General features: G+C 42.2%; 1 protein-coding gene across 1 annotated transcript in view; it reads right to left on the bottom strand.

The window, feature by feature from the left end:
• LOC115477536 (lipoxygenase homology domain-containing protein 1-like) overlaps positions 1-22329 on the bottom strand; it is a 428353-nt gene that overhangs the window by 61894 nt on the left and 344130 nt on the right. Inside the window, exon 35 of the mRNA XM_030214471.1 lies at positions 10241-10442. Coding sequence (XP_030070331.1) covers positions 10241-10442 — 202 coding nt within the window. The remainder of the gene's footprint in view (positions 1-10240; positions 10443-22329) is intronic.

Below are 22329 nucleotides of genomic sequence, written 5' to 3'. Positions count from 1 at the left end.
TTATTTCTTTACATGTGCATCAAAATTCCAGGCATTGGCATATAAAACCTTCCTTTTAAGCCTAAACAATTAAAACTCTATTAAAAAAAGTGAAAATGTATTACAAAAAAGCTGATAGTGGCCACTGTCACATTGCTGTATCAAGGAATACTTGGGATATTAAACAACTCCTAAAACAATGCAAAGTAGACATCTGCCCTAATAATCTAATAAGATCCGCACACAAACATTTCAAAACAGACCTTACGAACCACGTAAACTACAGACTTCAGAATGGACTCTTCCCCACGGATAAGGGAAACATCCTACTTACTCCATTACCAAAAGATGCTTAAAAAAAAGCACAATGGACCTAACCAACTACTGCCCAGTAGCATCTATCCCACTTACGACTAAACTCATGGAAGGCATAGTGATGAAACAACTCACGGAATACCTAAACAAACACTCAATTTTGCACGACTCTCAATCAGGATTTCAATCAAATCACAGCACCGAAACTGTCTTAGTATCCGAAATGAACTCATTTAAACAAACAATTGCAAATGGCAATAACATACTCCTCCTACAATTCGACATGTCCAGTGCCTTTGACATGGTCAATCATGAAATACTATTACATATACTAGAATACTTCGGAATAGGAGGCACAGTTCTCAAATGGTTCAAAGGATTCCTGACCACAAGATCATACCACGTAACAATGAACGCGGATAGATCACCCCTATGGACACCTGAATGTGGAGTTCCCCAAGGATCTCCCCTCTCACCAACCTTACTTAACCTGATGATGATACCTTTAGCCAGACTTCTAGCCAATCAAAACCTCCACCCCCACATATATGCAGATGACGTCACAAATATGAAAGTGCAAAACCCTTGAGAGAGAAACTTCACTGGCTCCCACTTAGAGAATGCATTACATTCAAGATCTGCACGATAGTACACAAAGAGGCTCATTTTCAAAGCACATGGACTTACAAAGTTGCATAAGAGCCCATGTAACTTTGTACGTCAATGTGCTTTGAAAATGAGCACCAAAATCATTCACACAGACGCCCCAATCTACATTCTAAACCTCGTAGACTTGCCTCCAAGAAATGCCACTAGATCATCCCGCAAATTTCTTGACCTGCACTTCCCCAGTTGTAAAGGACTAAAGTACAAGCAGATGCATGCGACCACATTCTTGTACCTTGGCACACAAGTGTGGAATGCACTACCTACGGACCTGAGAACAATCAGCGAAACAACTATCTTCCACAAATCTCTTAAGACATATCTCTTCAGTAAGGCATACAATGAGAACTAATAGCCACGATAATCCACCCGACAATCCACTCAATTAAGATAACTCATCTACTATAACTACCTAAATCACTCCCCTCCTTCTTCTTCTACCCTAATTTAACCTCTACACAACATTAAATGTATATGTCACCTTGCAATGACAATGTTAACAAAACTCTGCAAGCCACATTGAGCCTGCAAATAGGTGGGATAATGTGGGATACAATTGAAATAAAATAAAATAAATAAATAAATAATTTAATTTAATTCTTAAATTCTCATTAGCTACTGACTTACTCCCTACTTTCACTGCTATCTATGTGAAACAAATATGGCGGCCATATTTAAAAAGACGCTAGTGGTATCACAAACCATTAGGGTGACCCTAACAGATGGGGCGTAACTGCATTAGGCTTCAAAGAAGGCACTGGGTTGACCTGTACAGAGCAGCTATTGCAGCCCTGGCAGCAATGATACATTCATGTTTATTGATGCACTTATCATACCGCTCTTCCAAATAAATCAAAGTACACAAAGGGCTGCACTGGGCTTTTAAGAAGGCATTGGGATACTCTTCATGGAATGACCATTGTTAAAATTCAAAATTCATTGAACAAGGAGAGACCAGGTGGTTTTGACAATAACTTTACTAGTTTTAGTGACTGTGTGTAGGAATTGTGATAATAAGATGCAGAAGGGAACTTTGGATGTTTTATTTAGTGGGTTGGTCTTGTGAGAAACAGAGGAAGATGACAAGAACTAAACTGGCTGATCGCAAATAATCAATAAAAACTGGGAATATAATCAATATACCAAATTTTAATTATTCTCTCTGGATACACTCTATCAAACAAAATCTATTTCCAGAGTATATAACAAATAATAAAAAAAAATGAAAAATATATAATATGAGATGCGGAATGCTCAGAATTAAAATATGACATATAAATGTGAAAACACACTTCTGTTAGTCACTGTCATCTATTATTGCACATCATAAGTCCTTGTCCATAATAGTCTTTCAAACAAAAATTTATCTAGATGTTTATCCTTCTCAGGTAGTTCAGATGGACAAAATCCTTAATTGTTTCTATTCAAATGCTGGATGCATCATTAAATGTTCCACTATTTCTTTAAAATTTTTACTACCTACATGACACCTAAAGAATATTTCATCACAGGTCATATGTTGATCTTCCTGTACTCTAGTATTCTTAGTGTGTAACAAAGCCCAGGGGCCCTTTTCCTAAGGTGTAGTAAGTTTTGCACTTAGCATGTGTTTAAGGGAAATATTTAGAAGCACAAGTGTAAAGCCTGTGTGGTAAAGGCAGGGGGTATGCCCTGTATCTGTCCTACATTTATGCTATGCTATGTTATGTTTTGCTATAATGGACTTATAACCCACCACCTCCCTCAGTTGAGGTTCTAAGTGGGATACAGGAAAAAAAGAGAACTGATACATCAGGATTGAAAAAATAACCTGATCATAGTGCACAGGGCATTCAGGTAATGAACAGCCTCCATGTTATATGCAGTGGCTGATGTCACAGAAGAGAACGGGGGCTAGCTGATGTCAGGGAAGGGATCGGGAGGGCTGACTGACATTGAGGAAGAGACTGATGTCAGAGAAGAGATTTGGGGCTTGATGATGTGAAGGGGACCTGAAATGCTGGGGATTGTGCCACGAAGGCACTTCACCTTTTAGCAGCTACATTAATGAACTGCCTATAGTGCTGCAACACTTACCTCCATTTGCCCATTTTACACCCAGCTCCCATTCACTCCCACATTAGGCAGGTAATGTGTGATTTTTACTGCAGTGGCTGCTTTTTTAATGCAGTAGTGGACCTATGCTACTGTCTGTCTACTGTGCTGTAAACCCCATGTTAGCTCCTTAGTGCAGCTTAATAAAAGTGCCCCAAAGGGGTTTTTATAAATATGCCTTCTGCACTACTCTAGAAGTGTAGAAGGCATATTAATCTATATATTCCTCCACTGATGAACAACTTTTATAGCTTAATATGTCTTCAATGACTCAGGGTGACAACTGGAATAATGTAAAAAGTTGTTTTGATCTGTCGGTTTTCTAAATACTATAGCTGAAAAATAATTCTTTTTCTTTAGTATTGCTGAAGGAGCACACTGTGTTTCAGCTCTCCCTGGTGTTTTATTTTGATCTTTCTTTGCTATGCTGAAGCAGAAGAGTAAAGTGAAAGTTACATCCCCCATGCAGTCTTTGTCTAATCTGCACCAGAGCCGGTTTACGGCCTTTACACAACCTTTCTTGATACAGTCAGGCATTTCTGCTAGCCCAAATTTGAGGAAGAGTTTCAACATGGAGAATGACGTTTAACTCAGCTCAATAGGGCCTGAAGCATCCCCAGCTCAGTGAGGCATGACGGCATCAGAGCCACAATCTGCTTCCGAGTTACAAGTGAAGTACCATGTTGCTAGTGGAGGAATGACTCTTCCCCCTACCCCACTGAAAGAATGTCTTAGCCTTGAGCTGGAACTGGCCAGGGATCCAGAGGATGCAATAGAAGGAAGCCCAAGTTTTATCCTCTTGTGGTTGGAAAGACCTGAAAAAGTGCCAATTCACTCTATCTGGACAGTCCTGGAAGCTCTATATCAGGTATGCACTGCTATGTAACTGGTAGTGAATTCTACTATACTAGAAGCTACAATTTGGAGGCCTCAGTGGAAATACAAAATGGTAAGCTTAAGTTACTACTCAGATAACAGCAATTAAAGCAGTCTCAGACTACTTTAACACAAGATAGAATGATTTACCAATGGAAGATAGAACATTTTAAAAACTATGTTAGATATCTGAATTTAAGGGTTTTGAATGTTCCTAAATTACTGACATCAACACCAAAAGTTGTTTTCTATAGATTTCTACAGGAGATCTTCAATTACTCTGATTCAACCCGACCACCTCTTCAAAAGATTTATTTTTTGTCAATACCTAAAGCTCACCCATCCTCAGAAGCTACTTGTCCACTTGAAGATGTTTTCATTGATAGTCTCAATCTGACTGAGATTCTAGAAAGTTCTACAGAACAAGTGATCTCCAGGTCCACCTTAATGGTGTTTTTTGTTTTTCTCTAAGATAGATACGCTTTATTAAAATTTTGTAGTCTGATTGTACTTTTCCTGTCTGAAAATTTTCCATATTTCCTGATGTATCTCATAGGCCTCAGACCAGGAGAAATAAATTTATTTCATATAGACTGTGCTCTGCCCCCATTTGTATGGAGGCAGTATTAGAGTTGTATAATAGGACTACAAGTCCCTGTAGTCTTGTAGTTCCCTCTAATAGGCTCTTTCAGAGCACATCTCCAGCTTCCTGTGTCTTATGCGGATCTTTCTATTGGCTTGCCTTGTTCTCTAACCATTCTGGGTAAGTAGGTCCCCCATTTCTGTCCATCAGGTCTGTAAAAGTTAGTCTGCAGCATGTTTCCTCTGTGAACTAAAACTGGATATGCTGTGTTCTTGCTGCATGATCTCTTAAAGCTATTGTAATTCCATAAAGATTTCACCAGTGTAAAAGTAAAAACAGTGTTATTACTCAGCATGTTGCTGAATTTTCCCAGCCACTCTTGCATGGAAAGAGGGAGCCTATTATGACATTTAGCATGTGAAAGACTACACTGCAAGGTTTATCTTTTTTTTTTTTTTTGTTACATTTGTACCCCACGCTTTCCCACTCATGGCAGGCTCAATGTGGCTTACATGGGGCAATGGAGGGTTGAGTGACTTGCCCAGAGTCACAAGGAGCTGCCTGTGCCTGAAGTGGGAATCAAACTCAGTTCCTCAGGACCAAAGTCCACCACCCTAACCACTAGACCACTCCTCCACTTACAAGTGGAGGTTTCAAGTTAGTGTACAATAACGGAAGTTTGCCACTCTATGAAGAACAATTTTGAAAAAGTCGCTCGTAGGCGATACTTTGGACTGTTGGGTATTAATCTGATACAACCAAAGAACATTTTATAAACTATTGAAAATGTGGCATGCTCAATGAACTTGAACTGTTTGTATTAACACTATAATATCTTATTGAAATGCCGAAGTATATGCATAACATGCAATGAATATAGGTACCGAGGTGGATGACGGTGTGAAGGACCTGTATGAGTGAGTTCCTAATGTACCATATTAGGTTGTGGATAGTGTATGTGTATGTATTATTACTCATTAAAGATTAGAGTTAAACACTACTAGGGTTCCTTTGTGTTGGAGATTACATTTTAACTGCCAGACCCTCAACCATTCTTTTAACTTTCCGAGATCCCTTCTCATTGTTTCTACTCCCTCCAGGGTATCCACTCTGTTGACTATTTTTGTATCATCTGCAAAAAGGCAAACCTTTCCTTCCAACCCTTCAGCAATATCCCCCACAAATATATTAAACAAAATGGGCCCCAGCACCGACCCCTGAGGAACCCCACTGCTCACCATCCTTTCCTCCGAGCGAATTCCATTTACCACCACCCTCTGCCACCTGTCGGTCAACCAGTTTTCTATCCAGTTCACCACTTTCGGTCCTAAGTTCAGCCCTTCCAGCTTATTCACAAGTCTTCTGTGGGGGACCGTATCAAAGGCTTTGCTGAAATCCAAGTAGATTACATCTAGCACACGTCCTTCATCCAGTTCTTTGGTCACCCAGTCAAAGAAGTCATTAAGATTCGTTTGGCAGGATTTTCTTTTGGTAAAGCCATGTTGCCTCGGATCCTGTAACCCGTTGGCTTCTGGAAAGTTAACTTTCCTTTCTTTCAGCAGTGACTCCATTATTTTTCCTACCACTGACGTGAGACTTACCGGTCTGTAGTTTCCCACTTCTTCCCTGTCTCCACTTTAGTGAAGAGGGACCACATCTGCTCGTCTCCAATCTCACGGAACCTCCCCCGTCTCTAAAGATCTATTAAATAAAATTTTAAGAGGTCCCGCCAGGACCTCCCTGAGCTCCCTCAGTATCCTGGGATGTATCCCATCCGGCCCCATAGCTTTGTCCACCTTCAGATTCTCCAGCTGTTTATAAACTCTTTCTTCCATAAACGGCGCAGTATCCACTCCAATCCCAAATATTCCTTCAGCAGCCAACCACGGTCCTTCACCAGGATTTTCCTCCGTGAACACCAAGAGAAGTAATTGTTTAGCACATTCTCTTTATCCTCCTCATTTTCCACATAACCATTCTCATTATCTTTCAGTCTCGCAATTCCATTCCTATCACAAATGGTCTAAGGTTAGCCCTGCTGAATCAAAATGTTTGTTGGCTATGTTATATAAACCTTTTTATTTGGCTAATTAATATCCAAACTAGTGCACCAGAAGACTTTTATAACATTCCAGTGATATATACACCTAGACAGTTCTCAAAATGATTTACAATTAAAGGAAAGACTAGCTCAATAATTACAAAAACTGGTCACCAAGCTAGCTCTGGATTGAATTTCCCTCCATTATCGAATCATTCTAATAAACCAAGATTAGCATCATTTCAATGTAGTCATCAGTTAATCACAATCACTCCACTGAAAGACACCTTTGTTTCATGTCTACCCATCCCACTAACTTATATTAATGCCAGATTGGTTATCAATAAAACTGAAACTATTAAAGACTGGATTAAGGAGTCACAGTCTAGTTTTACACTAATAACAGAAAGTTGGTTATGATCTAAGGATGACCCTATCCTCAGTGCAGTATGTCCTCCAGGTTACAACATCGCCCATCTCACAAGAGAAAAGAAAAGGGGTGGTGGCATTGCTTTAATATATAAGTCTTTCTTCAAAGTGACCATCAATTCTGAACTCCTGCCACCCTGTCTAGAAATTATTGCATATAATATCTCTGATGATTCACTGGCAAATCATTTTAATATCATTGCTTTACTGTCCTCCAGGTAATTTGGAAGCAGTTGAAGAGGAACTCACTGAGTTCATCTCTCATGCGTGTCAAATCAGATAACCTATTACTGATAGATGACATTGAGGGGCATAATTGAATGAAAACGTCTATCTCCATGGGCGTTTATTTCCGAGAACAGGTCCGTGAAGGGGCAGACCGAACCGTATTTTCGAAAAAAATAGACGTCCATGTTTTATTCAACAATTTGTGAGCTGGGCGTTTTGTTCTTCAGCGATAATGGAAAATGAAAGCGCCCAGCTCAAAAACGAATAAATCCAAGGCATTTGTTCGTGGGAGGGGCCAGGATTCATAGTGCATTGGTCCCCCTCACATGCCAGGACACCAACCGGGCACCCTTCCCTTGTGTGTTGAGCCCCCCAAATCCCCCTCAAAACCCACTGCCCACAAGTCTACACCATTACTATAGCCCTAAGGGGTGAAGGGGGGCACCTACATGTGCGTACAGTGGGTTTGGGGGGATTGGACGACTAAGCATTAAGCAGCACAATTGTAACAGGTAGGGGGGGATGGGCCTGGGTCCACCTGCCTGAAGTGCACTGCACCCCCTAACATCTGCTCCAGGGACCTGCATACTGCTGCCAGGGAGCTGGGTATGACATTTGAGGGTGAAAATAAAAAGTTGTGAAACATCATGTTTTGTGGTGGGAGGGGGTTAGTGACCACTGGGGGAGTCAGGGGAGGTCATCCTCGATTCCCTCTGGTGGTAATCTGGTCATTTAGGGCACTTTTTGGGGCCTTATTCGTGAAAAAAAAGGGTCCAGGAAAAGTGCCCTAAATTCTAGCTACAAACGCATACTTTTTTTCCATTATCGGCGAAAGACGCCTATCTCTGTTCGGGTGATAACCATGCCCCAGTCCCGCCTTCACCACGCCTCCGACATGCCCCCATCAACTTTGTACGCTTCCGCGATGGAGTGCAGTTGAAAACATCCAAGTTTGGCTTTCGATTATACCACGTTATTCGTTTTTGTGAGATAAACGTCCATCTCCCGATTTAGGTCAGAACTTGGGCGTTTTTCTCGTTCGATTATAAGCAGGATTATCCCCATTTAGACAAACTTGAAAACCCACATACTAAAAGTTTCCTAAGATTTCCTTAAAACTTGGCAATTCTCTATTCCATTTGGAAATTCTTCCCACAACAAAGGCTATCAGTTGGATTTATTAACATACCAATTTACTGATCCAACAAACTTCTTTATTTCTAATCCTGTATGAACTCGTGTCTCATGGTCTGATCATAATAAGTTATCTTTAACTCTCCACTGGAAAGAAGACACAAATCAATGAAGAATAAAAGGCCCGTTTCTGTATGAAATGAAACTAGCAAGGTTATCCCCCCTCCCTCGCTCTCTCCCTCTGTCCCCTCCGAGTCCCATGTCCCCCTCCCTCCCCTCCGAGTCCCACGGCCCCCTTTCCTCCCCCCCTCCGAGTTCCATGGCCCCCTTTCCTCCTCGCCAATTTCCAGGCTGTGCTCCCTCCCCTCTCCCACTCTCCTGCAACTCACTACTTGTCCATAAGTTTGCAGGTGTTCTCTACGGAGTGCAGATTTTTTTTTTCAAGGTGGTGCATTCCCCCCTTCTCCCCTGAGTTCCAGGCCCCCTCCCCTCTCCTCTGAGTTCCAGGTCTACCCTCTCCTCTGAGTTCCAGACCCCCTCCCTCCCTCCGAGTGCCAGACCCCCCCTCCGAGTTCCAGACCCTCCCTCCGATTTGACTCAGTTCCAGCCCGACCTCTTCTATCACTCCCACAACAGTCCTTCGCCTGCCCCTCGCCTTCCTGTGTGCCGCCCACCCAGAATTTAAAAGGCATTTAAAAAACACAGCGCTGACCCCTCTGCTATCCTCCCCTCTCCCCCTCTTACCGGGGTCCCGGCAGCAGTGAAACACGAACAGGGTTGGTGAGTCAGCTGCCTTCCCATCTTTTCGCTCTGAGCTCTGCCTCTGGTCCCGCTCTCATTTCCTGTTTCTGCTAGGGTGGGACCAGAGGCAGAGAAGGGAAGGGAAGGCAGCCATACTTTTTCCATATTTTCCTCATATTTACAAGATTTTCATCATCCACACTGATGCCAGCTCCTTAAGAGGTCCTTTTACAAAGGTGCGCTGAAAAATGGCTTGCGGTAATGTAGGCGCGGGTTTTGTGTGAACGTCGATCCATTTTTTAGCATGCCTGTAAAAATGGCCTCTTTTTATTTTACTGAAAATGGACGTGTGGCAAAATCAAAATTGCCGCGCGTCCATTTTGGGTCTGAGACTTTACCACCAGCCATTGACCTAACAGGAAAGAATCTGGGTGGTAATGACCTACGCACGTCAAGTGCCACTTGGCGTGCGTCCGTTACATGCGCCAGAAAATAAAACATATTTTTCAGACGTGTGCCAAAATTGAAATTACCACAAGGGCCACGCGGTAACTGGGGGGTAACTCCAATTTGGCTTGTGTTCGGCACGCGATAGGCACCTATGCGGCTTAGTATAAGGGCCCCTAAATGAATAATGTTGCATGAATATACATTGATATAGCAAAGAGAGGGACCAAAGTACAAACAAAAAGTCCAAACAGCAAAACAAAAAGTACCAGGAGCCTTCAAAAAAAGGGGATAAGAATTTTAATCGAATGTATAGATGAAACAATCCTAGAATGGACCTGACACGGTCCGTGTTTCGGCGCACACTGATCTTGTGACCAGAAGCAGTTGTTTCATGAAAGTATCTCTCCGTTTGACATTGCACGAAGGGATAACACAGTGGCACAGCATATTGCTTCCAGCCCACAGCCGTACGTTTTCTGCTACACTTCATGACCCCTGACGCAGGCAATGTGCGCCAAAACACGGACCGTGTCAGGTCCATTCTAGGATTGTTTCATCTATAAAATTCTTATCCCCTTTTTTTGAAGGCTCCTGGTAATTTTTGTTTAGCTGCATGAATATACATTGCAATACTATTAATTAGGAAGCCTCATTTGGAGATTATCTCCTATTTCTAAATTAGAACTGCTCAAAAGGGTGCTGACCTTTGGGTTGCAAAGTTACAGATACTGTTTTTTCTCTTCCATCTTTTAACCACATTTGAGCCACAAATACTGTTTTTTTCACAGTGGGTACTTCTTCCTTCACCACAATCTTCTCCAACTGCCAGTCAGAACCTTTTCCCTTTTCCACAGTAAGTTCTTTCACTTGACCAATATCTACGGCTTCTACTCTGAAAGCATCAACCTGGAAAATATAGCAAAAAATATTTTGAGAAACACATCTTTTTAGAACAGTTCAAAGTCAAATAAGAGAAAAATAGTTGAGCCTCCCAGTCAGAAATAGGAAGAGATGAAGGGGAGAAATAGCCTAATGGTTAATGACATGGGATGGGAACCTGGTTTAATTCCCAGTGTGGCTCTTTGTGATTCTGCACAAGTCACTTAAACTTCCATTTCCCCAGGTAGAAAACTTTAGATTGTGAAACCACTTGGAACAGAGAAACTACCTGTATATATGTAAACCATTTTGGTTGTACCACAGAATGCAGTAAATCAAACACCCTTTAATAATAATCATGTCCCTCTCCACACTCTTGCAGTTCAAAGGAAGCACATTATCCTGACCCAAAGACTAAGGCCCCCTTTTACTAAGCTGTGTTAAAATTTTGTAGTTACTGTGCATTAATGGACAGAGTTAATGTGTGGTGTCTGCAAAGCCTCACACCACACATTAACTGTTAGGGGTGTTAATGCATGTACCATATTATAAGTTAAGAGTAAGGCACAAACCTTGCCTAGTTCTTGTCTATTTCCCATTTGTTGGTTATTGTGCACACTAAGTACAAAGCTGCTGTATTAACAGATAACTTGGGTATTGGCTAACAGTGCATGCTAATTTCATGTTAATTGCTTAACACACATTAGTAAAATACTCCCTTAGACTCTGTAGGTTATCTATATACATATCTATATCTATCTATCTATCTATATATATATAGAGAGAGAGATATATATAGATATATCTAGATCTAGATCTATAGATAGATAGATAGATAGATAGATAGATATAGATATATAGATAGATAGATAGATAGATATATAGATAGAGAGAGAGAGACTGTAGACCTGATAACATGACTTGATATAATGCATCATCACTTTACAATAACCAATTCTATCTAGATACAGGTCATTTATATGCCCAGCATCCAGAATCAATTAGCAAATAGGCAAAGCAAGTGGTCCCTTGGGGTAGATGTTCTGATGTCCATCTTTTAATATTGGGGATTCCTCAAATCTGACAGACTTTCTCACTTTGGTCAAATGTACACAGCATAGACAGACCCTCACCAAATACTAAGAGCCCCTTTTACAAAAGTGTGCTAGCGTTTTTAGCGCGTGCTAAAAATAAGCATGCGCTAAATGTTAGCGACGCCCATATAGTCCTATGGGCATTTCTAGTGTTTAGAATGCACTAATCATTAGTGTGCACTAAAAATGCTAGCGCGCCTTTGGAAAGGACCCCCTAAGTGGCCACAAATTAGAAATAGAAACATGTAGTCAAAAACTGGAAACCTCAAGACACCAGACTATATGAAATGCAACACTGCACAGCCTGGCGCATCAGCCCTTCCAGGATCCCCGGAAGAATGGCTCGGAGGCACTCGTCCAGGCCCGCTGCCGGGAAAGGCGGGGGAGCCGGTAGAGGTGTCGGTGCCGGAAGCTGCTCGGGACCAGGAGACTGCACCGAAGTGCTGGGACCCTGACGCGTTGGTACCTCCACTACCGAAGGGGATCTCTCCTCTCGACGCGGACGTTTCGGCGTCGACTCCTCTCTGGTACCGAGAGCCGGATGCATCGAAGGCGACCGATGACGGTGCTTCTTTGATTTTTTGCGGTGCCCGTCATCGGCGCCAGGTGGAACGGAGGAGGAGGAGGTCGATCCCCCTCGGTCACGAGGAACCGGGTCAGACAGGGTTCGGTCCCGAGGGCCATGGGCCGAGGGAGTGACCGGGGCCGATTGCCCACGCGGCCTCTCACCCCTACCTTCACCGGAGGATCGGCGGGCCGACTGGACCTGTGCTCCTGGGGTCGATGCCATCGGTGCCGATTTCTCGGGCATCGATACCGGTACCGAAGAACCGGCCGTCGATACCGATGCCGTCGAGGTCGACGTCGAGGGGCCGGCGCAAGTTCCAAAAAGACGGTCCCGCAGAACTTGCCTCGCAACCTGAGTCCGTTTCCGGAGACCAAGACACAGAGAACACGACTTGATATTGTGCTCCGGCCCGAGGCACTGGAGGCACCAAGCGTGGGTGTCGGTCTGCGAGATCGGCCGGCCGCACCGACCACACTTCTTAAATCCACTCGGGACCTTCGAGGACATCGACGGAAAAAATCGCGTCGGCGAAGTTAAAGTCGTCGATGGTGGCGGTAAATCACACCTCGAAAAATTAAACGACCGTGCGGCCACAAGGCCGCAACGCGAAGCCCTCGCTGGAAAACAAGGGAAAATAAAGCGCGTGCTCTTTTTTTTTTTTTTTTTTAACGAAAAAGAAAAACTGGAGCGCGCGGCAATAAAAACAGAAAAAATAAACGAATTCGCGCGAACGCGACGGTTTTCCGGGGCTGACTAAGAGAGAGCGGCAAACGCACGACTCTCTCCAGGCGCGGAAAAGAAAGGACTGGCGGGAACGGTCACGCACGGGCGGGAAGACGGCCACGCAAGCGTGGTGGGCGTGCCCTGCGTGCGGACCGCCCACGAAGCTTCTTCCGGTAGGTGGGGGCTGCCGCGGACGTCACCCAGTCGTGAGAACAAGCAGCCTGCTTGTCCTCGGAGAAATAAAGATACTCAAAACTGACTTCAGTCATTAATGACTAGATTCTATATATGGAGCCTAAAAATAGGTGCCACCCCCCCCCCCCCAAAAAAAAAAAAATTAGGCATACTTTATAGAATGTGCCTAAATTTCCATGCAGATTGTAGAATACACCAAGCGCCTGTCCACATGATTAAATTTAGTCGTGGGCAGCTTTGCCAAGCAAAATTTGATGTAAATTCTGGCAACTAACTTAGGGCCCTGTTTACTAAGCCATGTTATAGGCATGTTAACGTTTTTAACATGTACTAACCATGTATGCACGTTAACTGTGTAGGCACCTACACTATCCCTATAGGCACCTACATGGTTAGCATGCACACTAATTGTAGGGCGCGTCAAAAACACTAGCACACCTTAATAAACAGGGCCCTTAGGCATAGAGCAGGTGTATTCTATAACAGCACGCATAATTTTAAGAAAAGTCCACAACCTGACCTTTCCATGCCTATGGCCACACCCCCTTTTCATCTATGCAGCTTAGAATTTATGCCAATTAGTGTCAAGAAATGTTTGTTAAGTGCCAATTATTGACGCTGATTGACTTGTTAACTAATTAAGTTGCATGCGGAAATCTAGAATATGACAGGATTTGCATGCACAATTTAAGTCAGGAGCAAATGGAAAATCTAATCTAATTTACGCATTTCTATTCTGCTTTACCTGAGGAGGCTCAAGGCAGATTAAAAAGTATAAACAAATGGAACAGATTCCATTTAATAAACATTTGAGTTCATTGAGCTAACCAACATTATTTCAGACTGCAAAGTCCTACAGATATTGAGTAAACAAGACAGTTTTCAAAGCCTTTCTAAATATAGTATAACAGGTGATATTTTTAATATCCTTAGGTAATTTGTTCCATAGCTCTGGTCCTCTACCAATTATCATTCTGTTGTTGGTGATCATCTTAGGGCAAGTAGACATAGATGGAACCTTCAATCTTATCTCTTGAATAGAACGTAGGGTCCAAGTGGCAGAACAGAGTGCAACCTCATTAGCAAGATAATCAGGAGCTAACTCCAAGAAGCAGTCATTTATTACATCTAGGAAATGTATCTCCCTGACACTCCCTGATGTAATACTTATTCAGTCAATATTGTGGTAATTTAAATCACCCATTATTATACTGTTGTCCAATTTGCCTGCTTTCCTAATTTCTGTACACATTTCTTCATCTGTCTCTTCATCCTGTCCTGCTGGATGGTAGTACAGCTCTACAAGAATATTCCTCATAAGAACATAAGAATAGCCTTACTGGGTCAGACCAATGGTCCATCTAGCCCAGTATCCTGCTTCCAACAGTGGCCAAGTCAGGTCACAAGTACCTGACAGAATCCCAAATAGTAATAACAGAACAGGGGGGGGGGGGGGGGGGGGGGGCGGTGTTTAGCTTGCTCCTCAAAAACAAATAATAAAGCAAAAAGAGCCCAGTTATTGCTACTATCTGTTTCATGTAGAATGTTTATTTTGGTTGACTCAATTTCCTCTTTAACATAGTTCACACCCCTCCAATTTGATCCCCTCTATCATTGCATTATATTTTATACCCTGTTAACGTGGTGTCCCAATGACTGTCCTCCTTCCACCAAGTCTCGGAGATGTCTATTTTATCTACCTCATCATTTAGTTCTATATAGTCTAACTCTCCCATCTTATTTTTTAGGCTTCTAGCTTTTTGTATACAGGCACTTCAAGTTGTGTTTTTTCCTTGCATCTACAAGCTGCTTAGAAGTTGACAGGGATAATGTGCAGCCCTTACCCTGCACTGTGAAACACAACTGGCTTTCTTTCACCATTGTTGAAACCTCTCTATTGGGATTCCCTAAATATCCTGTTTCAATAGTATCCTTCAAAGATACTCTACACTGAACTATGTGCTCCTGAGTGACCGTTGGCTCCCCCCCCCCCCCCCAACACACATTTTATTTTACAAGCTGCTCTATCTCCTTTTTAAAAGTTAGCACCAGCAGCCTGATTCCATCCTGGTTAAGGTGGAGTCTATCCTTTTGAAACAGGTTCCCCTGTTCCCAGAATGTTTTCTAATTATGGTAGTCTGTATCTGTGATGCATTTGTAGCAGGATGACAAAATGTGCCTGACTTTTAGTAACAGGAGGAACATTCTGGGTCCTGATCCCAAGTAGTGTCACCCAAATGTAATAAGAAGTAACACAGCCTGGCAGACCACTGTAATAAGAATTCCTTAGATCTGTAAGAAAGTATAAATTGGAGCGTAGGGAGGGGTAGAAGGCAACCAAAACTGTTTGGGTTTTTTTGTTTTGTTTCTGCCAAAATTTGCTGCTTTGTTTTGGCTGAAACTGAAGCCAAAATTGAAACTGGCTGCTAGTCCCTCTCTCCCTCCCTAAAACAGAAGGAGCCTCTCTTCCACCGGTAGGCCCCTGTGATAATTTGGTCAAGGGTGTGGCTTGGATTTGGCACAAACTCAGTCAGACACACAGGGTTTGCAAGAAAAATGGAAAATATTTTTTTATTTGACACACCAGCACTCTTATTTTCGAAAGAGAAGGACGCCCATCTTTTGACACAAATCGGGAGATGGGTGTCCTTCTCGCAAGGTCATCCAAATCGGCATAATCGAAAGCCAATTTTTTGATACCCTCAACTGCTTTCCATCGCGGGGACGACCAAAGTTAATGGAGGCGTGCCATCTTTCGTTTCGATAATACGGTCGAGAACGCCCAAATCTCAACATTTAGGTCAGCCTTAGAGATGGTTGTCCCTAGAGATGGTCATCCTCGATTTTCGGCCATAGTGGAAACTGAGGACGCCCATCTCAGAAACACCAAATCCAAGCCATTTGGTCATGGGAGGAGCCAGCATTTGTAGTGCAATGGTTCCCCTCACGTGCCAGGACACCAGCCGGGCACCCTAAGGGCACTACAGTGGACTTCAGAAAAAGCTCCCAGGTGCATAGCTCCCTTACCTTGTGTGCTGAGCCCCCCAACCCCCCCCCCCCAAAACCGACTCCCCACAACTGTACACCACTACCATAGCCCTTAGGGATAAGGGGGGCACCTAAATGTGGGTACAGTGGGTTTGTGGTGGGTTTTGGAGGGCTCACAGTTACCACCACAAGTTTAACAGGTGGTGGGGATGGGCCTGGGTCCGCTTGCCTGAAGTGCACTGCAGTACCCACTAAAACTGCTCCAGGGACCTGCATACTGGTGTCATGGATCTGTGTATGATATTTGAGGCTGGCATAGAGGCTTCATTAAGGCACTGAGAGGCCATGTGGTACAGCCTATTCTATAAGGGAACTAAAGGCACCTAGGTTCCTTTATTGAATACTAGCATAACCTGGTATTGGTGGCCTAACATCTAGGCACTTGCACTTAAGCCAGCCACAGAGTGCCAACCTACAGTATTCCGTAAGTTATGCATATAAGTGGGAGCCCTGCCTATGTCCCATCCATTCTCCACCCCTGCATATGCCCCCTTGCAAATACGCTCTTTACAAGATAGGCATGTATTTACAGAATAGTGTATAGGTAGAATATTGGCATCTATGCACATATGTGTTCACATATGCATGTATTTCTATTTATTCCATTTATAGTCTGCCTGTGAACTAAGGGGGTGGAGGTTTAGTTTGCTGTTAACTAAGGGGCCCTTTTACTAAACTGCGGTAAAAAAGGGGCCCTGTGCTAGCAGCGGAGGACATTTTTGCCACGGGATGAGGCCCTTTTTACCTCGGCGGATAAAAAGGCTAAAAAAAGAAATGGCCGTGTGGTAATATTGCACTTACCCGTGTGTCCATACGGGGGGGGGGGGGGGGGGGGGGGAGAGCACTTACTGCCACCAGTTGAGGTGGCAGTAAGGGCTCCTACACCAACCTGGCAATAACCGGGCAGCACTGATTACTGCCAGTTAACCCCCTGCGGAAATATTTCTCAAATATTTCTGTTAGCACTGGAAATGCCGCATACTGGGGGTGGAACTACTGCCGGCGCCCATGTTTGGCCAGTGGTAGTTCTGGATTGGCGCATCGTAAGCCTGTGTTGGGGTTACCACCGCTTAGTAAAAGGGCCCCTAAGTGGGTAACCATAAACACACATAAAATAATAAAATATAAAGCAAATTAGCAACTAAAAAGTCTCATTGCTTAGTCAATACTAACATCTGCTTGTACATACAAATATATATTTAAAAATATATACTCTCTGAAAAATGCACAGCTCCTTTAATAGCCATATTCCAAGTACTTAGACAATACCAAAATATACTTGCTCAAACAAATATGCTGTAAGATGCTTCTTAAAGGTATCAAACTTTTTTAATAGCCGTAGTCTTATACTATGCTAGCAGTATAATCATTTATGCATGTAGCACACATGTAATTGTGAGACCCTACTTTATAGAACTGCCCTTCACATGGGTATTTTTTATGAATGTGCAGGGAAAAACTGACACCTTTTGGATAAGGGATGTGGGACAGCTACAGGAGAAAGGAAAGGATGGTGGGGAAATAGAATGTGCAAGGGAAAGAAGAGAAAAGTGGAGGAGAAAAGTTTCTCAGAGTGTAGGTGATCAAACATCCTGTCAAGATATAGCATTGGGATTCTTGGAAAAAATCATGAGCATTACTTTAGTTTTTGTATCCGATGATTGGCCCAGTGAGTTAACGTGTCCTCTTGAGGAGGATATGTGGTGGAGTACATTTGCTGAGTTGAATTTAATTCAGGTTAAAACAAATATGTATAGAGTTAAGAATTCATTTTGTGCTTTTGATTCTTGTCATTCATCTGTTGCAAAAGGGATGAAAACAATCGCTTCCAAAGTCATACAGTTAATAGTGAACAAATTGATAACTGAAGGAGCCATGCCCGCTGTGTTAAAAAGAGCATCTGTTAGGGCACTTTTGAAAAACTGAACACTAGATGTTAGTTCACCAAATAATTATCGCTCCATTTCATATCTATCCTTTTTGGCAAAACATTATTGAAAAAAAGTGTGTATGATCAGTTTGAACAGTTAATTGATTTCCTTGATATTCATCAAATATTAGATAAATTTCAATTTGGTTTTTGAGCAGAACATAATATTGAAACTTTTTTAATAACTATGCTAGACACAATGTGCAGATTTTGATAAAGGTTCCAGCTTTTTGCTTGTGTCTCTGGGTATTTCTGCTGCCTTTGATGCTATTAATTATAACATCTTATTGTAGCTGCTTCAAGCAATCAGCATTACTCGGATGATACATGAATAGTTTGCTTCCTTTCTTTCTGAGAGGCAATTTTGTGTAATTAAAGGGTGGGATTGATAAGAAATCCTGGAGTGTCACTCAGGAGTCCTGCAAGGGTCTGCCCTGTCTGCCACTTTTATTTAATATTTTTTTGATTCCTTTATGTTTTTTTTGTTGCGTACATTAGGACTTGACCATAGAATTTATGTGGATGACATCCAGTTTTTCTTTAAATTAGAACAACCTTATTCAAAGTCTTTGGAGTTTTTGGTCCTTTAATTAAACATGATTAATCAATGGATGAAAATCAATCACCTAAAATTAAATATGAATAAAACACAACTGATGATTCTATCTAGCCATCCAATTCCAACACTTCCAAAGACATGCTAGATTGATGGTGTTGAAATTCAATTTGCTCATAAAGTCATTAGGTGTTATATTGACTCCTTCACTTATGATCAAGTAAATAAAATGATTAAGACTATACAAGCTGAAGGTGGTTAGACATTTGAAAGAACTGTTGACTGCAGAAAACTTTTGAATGGTTGTACAGTAATACCTTATTTTGATTACTGTAATGGCCTTTTGATAGGTATTCCTAAATGTTATTTGCGGTTACTGCAGGTCATGCAGAATGCCATTGCACATGTCTTTACTGGTCTTTCTAAATATGACCATATTACTCCATCTTCGGTTATGCTACATTGATTGCCTGTATAGAATTCAATATAAGATCTTGATGTTGGTTTTTAAAGTACTCACAAGATTTTTCCTGTAGTTTCTGCATCCTTGCACTTGCACCAACCCTCACTCACAATACGATCCTTGACAGCTAATTTATTTGATATTCCTTCTTAAAAGGTAGTGCACCTTGAAGAATAGAGATGTTTTATCTTCTATATAGCTGGTCCATCACTGTGGAATGCTCTGCCTGCTATGACCAGAGCATTACAAGACTTAAAACCATTTTATTTCAACAGGCTTATCAGTTATCTTGAATTTTCTGTTTTAAGATGGGATGATGTATTAATATCAGTACCTATATCTTGTTTTTAGTTGATATAAAAATTTACAACGTATTATTTAGCTTTGTTATATATTTATGGCCTGCTATTCAGACTGTAAGAGTTAGCATGGCTAACTCCTTCGGTTGGCCCTGAGCCCAGATATTCAATTCTCGGCCGATTCCAGTGACCAGCATTGAATATCCAGTTTATTTTTGGCCAGTTTGAACTTAACCGGCCAAGCCGTTATTCAGCAGATAGCTGGTTTTATTGGGTGATACAACCAGCTAGATGATACCAGCAAAATTCAGTGGGAGACAGCTATCTGCCAATGAATATTTCTGGATAGCTAGATAAGTACCATTTAACCTGCCAGGTGCCATTCCTGGCTGTTTAAATGTTTTGGATATCAGGAGGTTAGTATTTTTGTCAGTTTTGTTATGATTAATGTTGTATTGATATTGCCTTTGATGGAAAAGGGGTTGCAATGGAGAAGACTTGGGACAGATGAGGTTGGGAGGGAGAACCAGGAATGAGAAGTGAGAAGGGAGTAGGCACAGAAAATAATGTGAGAGGAAAAAGATATGAAATGAAGGCTATAAGGGGAGAAGAAAAGGAGAAATGGTGAAAGAAGAGCAATCAGGAAAAGAAAATAAGGAGGAATAGAAAAAAAGAAGAGCAAGAGAGCAAAGAAAAAGTAGAAAAATATCCATTCTAAAGAAAAGGAATAAAGCAAGAAAGACTATTAACATAAAAAGTAAAAAGGACACGAGAGTGAAGGAGAGAGAGAGAGAGAAAGAGAAAGAATGAAAAAGGAACGAGCAATGAGGAAAAAGAAATGGTGAACAAGAAAAATGAAGCCAGAAGCATCAAAGCTTAGAAACCTTTCTTGTCCGGTAGAGAATTTTAATTAATGCCTATAAAATATCCTGGGAGTCAGTTCAAAGTCTCTTAGTTGGACATGTCTCCCACATAGAATGTATAAGTTCGAAATTGTTTGATTTGGTTGACTGACTTTACTTTTCCAGAGCATAATTAATTCTCTTCTATGCAGCATATATCTGCCAGCCCTGAGGACTTTGTACTGGATTTCAAATATTTGGTGTTGATAAGACATGCAAAATGTAATTTTAAGTTATAGTTAAAGAATAGATTACTACAATTTTCCATGAGGATAATCCACTGAATAACCCCTGTCCCTCCTGCCAGTGAATAAGTAATTCAAGGGGATGGACCTGCTTATAATCGAACGAGAAAAACGCCCAAGTTCCGACCTAAATCGGGAGATGGACGTTTATCGCACAAAAACGAATAACACGGTATAATCGAAAGCCAGACTTGGACATTTTCAACTGCACTCCATCGCGGAAGCGTACAAAGTTGACGGGGGCGTGTCGGAGGCGTGGTGAAGGTGAGGCAGGGGCATCGTTATCACCCGAACAGAGATGGGCGCCTTTCGCCGATAATGGAAAAAAGTATGCGTTTGTAGCTAGAATTTAGGGCACTTTTCCTGGACCCTGTTTTTTCACGAATAAGGCCCCAAAAAGTGCCCTAAATGACCAGATTACCCCCAGAGGGAATCGGGGGTGACCTCCGCTGACTCCCTCAGTGGTCACTAACCCCCTCCCACCACAAAAAATGATGTTTCACATGATGTTTCACCCTCAAATGTCATACCCACATCCCTGGCAGCAGTATGCAGGTCCCTGGAGCAGTTGTTAGGGGGTGCAGTGGACTTCAGGCAGGTGGACCCAGGCCCATCCCCCCCTACCTGTTACAATTGTGCTGCTTAATGCTTAGTCGTCCAACCCCCCCCAAACCCACTGTACCCACATGTAGGTGCCCCCCTTCACCTCTTAGGGCTATAGTAATGGTGTAGACTTGTGGGCAGTGGGTTTTGAGGGGGATTTGGGGGGCTCAACACACAAGGGAAAGGTGCTATGCACCTGGGAGCTCTTTTACCTTTTTTTTTTGTTTTTGTAAAAGTGCCCTCTAGGGTGCCCGGTGGTGTCCTGGCATGTGAGTGGGACCAGTGCACTACGAATCCTGGCCCCTCCCACGAACAAATGCCTTGGATTTATTCGTTTTTGAGCCGGGCGCTTTCATTTTCCATTATCGCTGAAAAGCAAAAACGCCCAGCTCACAAATTGTCGAATAAAACATGGACGTCTATTTTTTTCAAAAATACGGTTCGGTCTGCCCCTTCACGGACCCGTTCTCAGAGATAAACGCCCATGGAGATAGACATTTTCGTTCGATTATGCCCCTCCAAGTGTCCTAGACTCACCCAACAGAAATATGGTAGACTCTTTACACTAACTCCTTATTGTTAACAAGAGCAGCAAAAGCAGCACATGGGGGGGGGGGGGGGGGGGGGGGGGGGGAGGGTAATTCTATAACTGGGCACCAAAGTTAAATGCCTAGATGCAGGTGCTCTGACTGTGAATTCTATAACAGCATCTGGGCACCAAGATTCTATTATAGAATACTATTGTACATCGGCATCTATACGCCTTCAATTAGGTGTGCTTACTTATGCAATTGAGATTAAGATGTCTCTGAGATGACTGATTTTTAAAGCAGAAAAATAGAAAAAGAAAGAAGAAAATATAGCGATATTGCATTTAAAGCTAAGTGCAAATTTGACTAATAGATTAAGTTAAAATAATGAATTAAAAGTTTAATAATATTAAAAAATATGGATCAATGAGGAGTACATGCCCACCATAAAAAGTGCCTGGCTCACACTATAGCCTGAATGGTGGTGATATGGGTATCTGATAGATCCGATACTAAAATACCCTGTAAGCCTGTATAAAGTAGGTGATAAGATAATTTGAGAGTTGGGTAATAATAGAAGAACTGTATATGAGAAACCCCCTCTAATAAATATAATACTGATACCGTGCAAATTGGATAGTACTTATGCAATGGCACTTTAGCGCATAACTTACTATTTGGAAAGTTACACAAATAAATGGGAGCCCTGTCTATACCCTGGCCATGTCTACGCCCCCCTTGCATTTATGTGCTAAGAA

This window comes from Microcaecilia unicolor, chromosome 1 (assembly GCF_901765095.1).
Source record: "Microcaecilia unicolor chromosome 1, aMicUni1.1, whole genome shotgun sequence".
Taxonomy (NCBI): Eukaryota; Metazoa; Chordata; class Amphibia; order Gymnophiona; family Siphonopidae; genus Microcaecilia; species Microcaecilia unicolor.
This window is presented reverse-complemented; position numbering and strand designations above follow the sequence as displayed.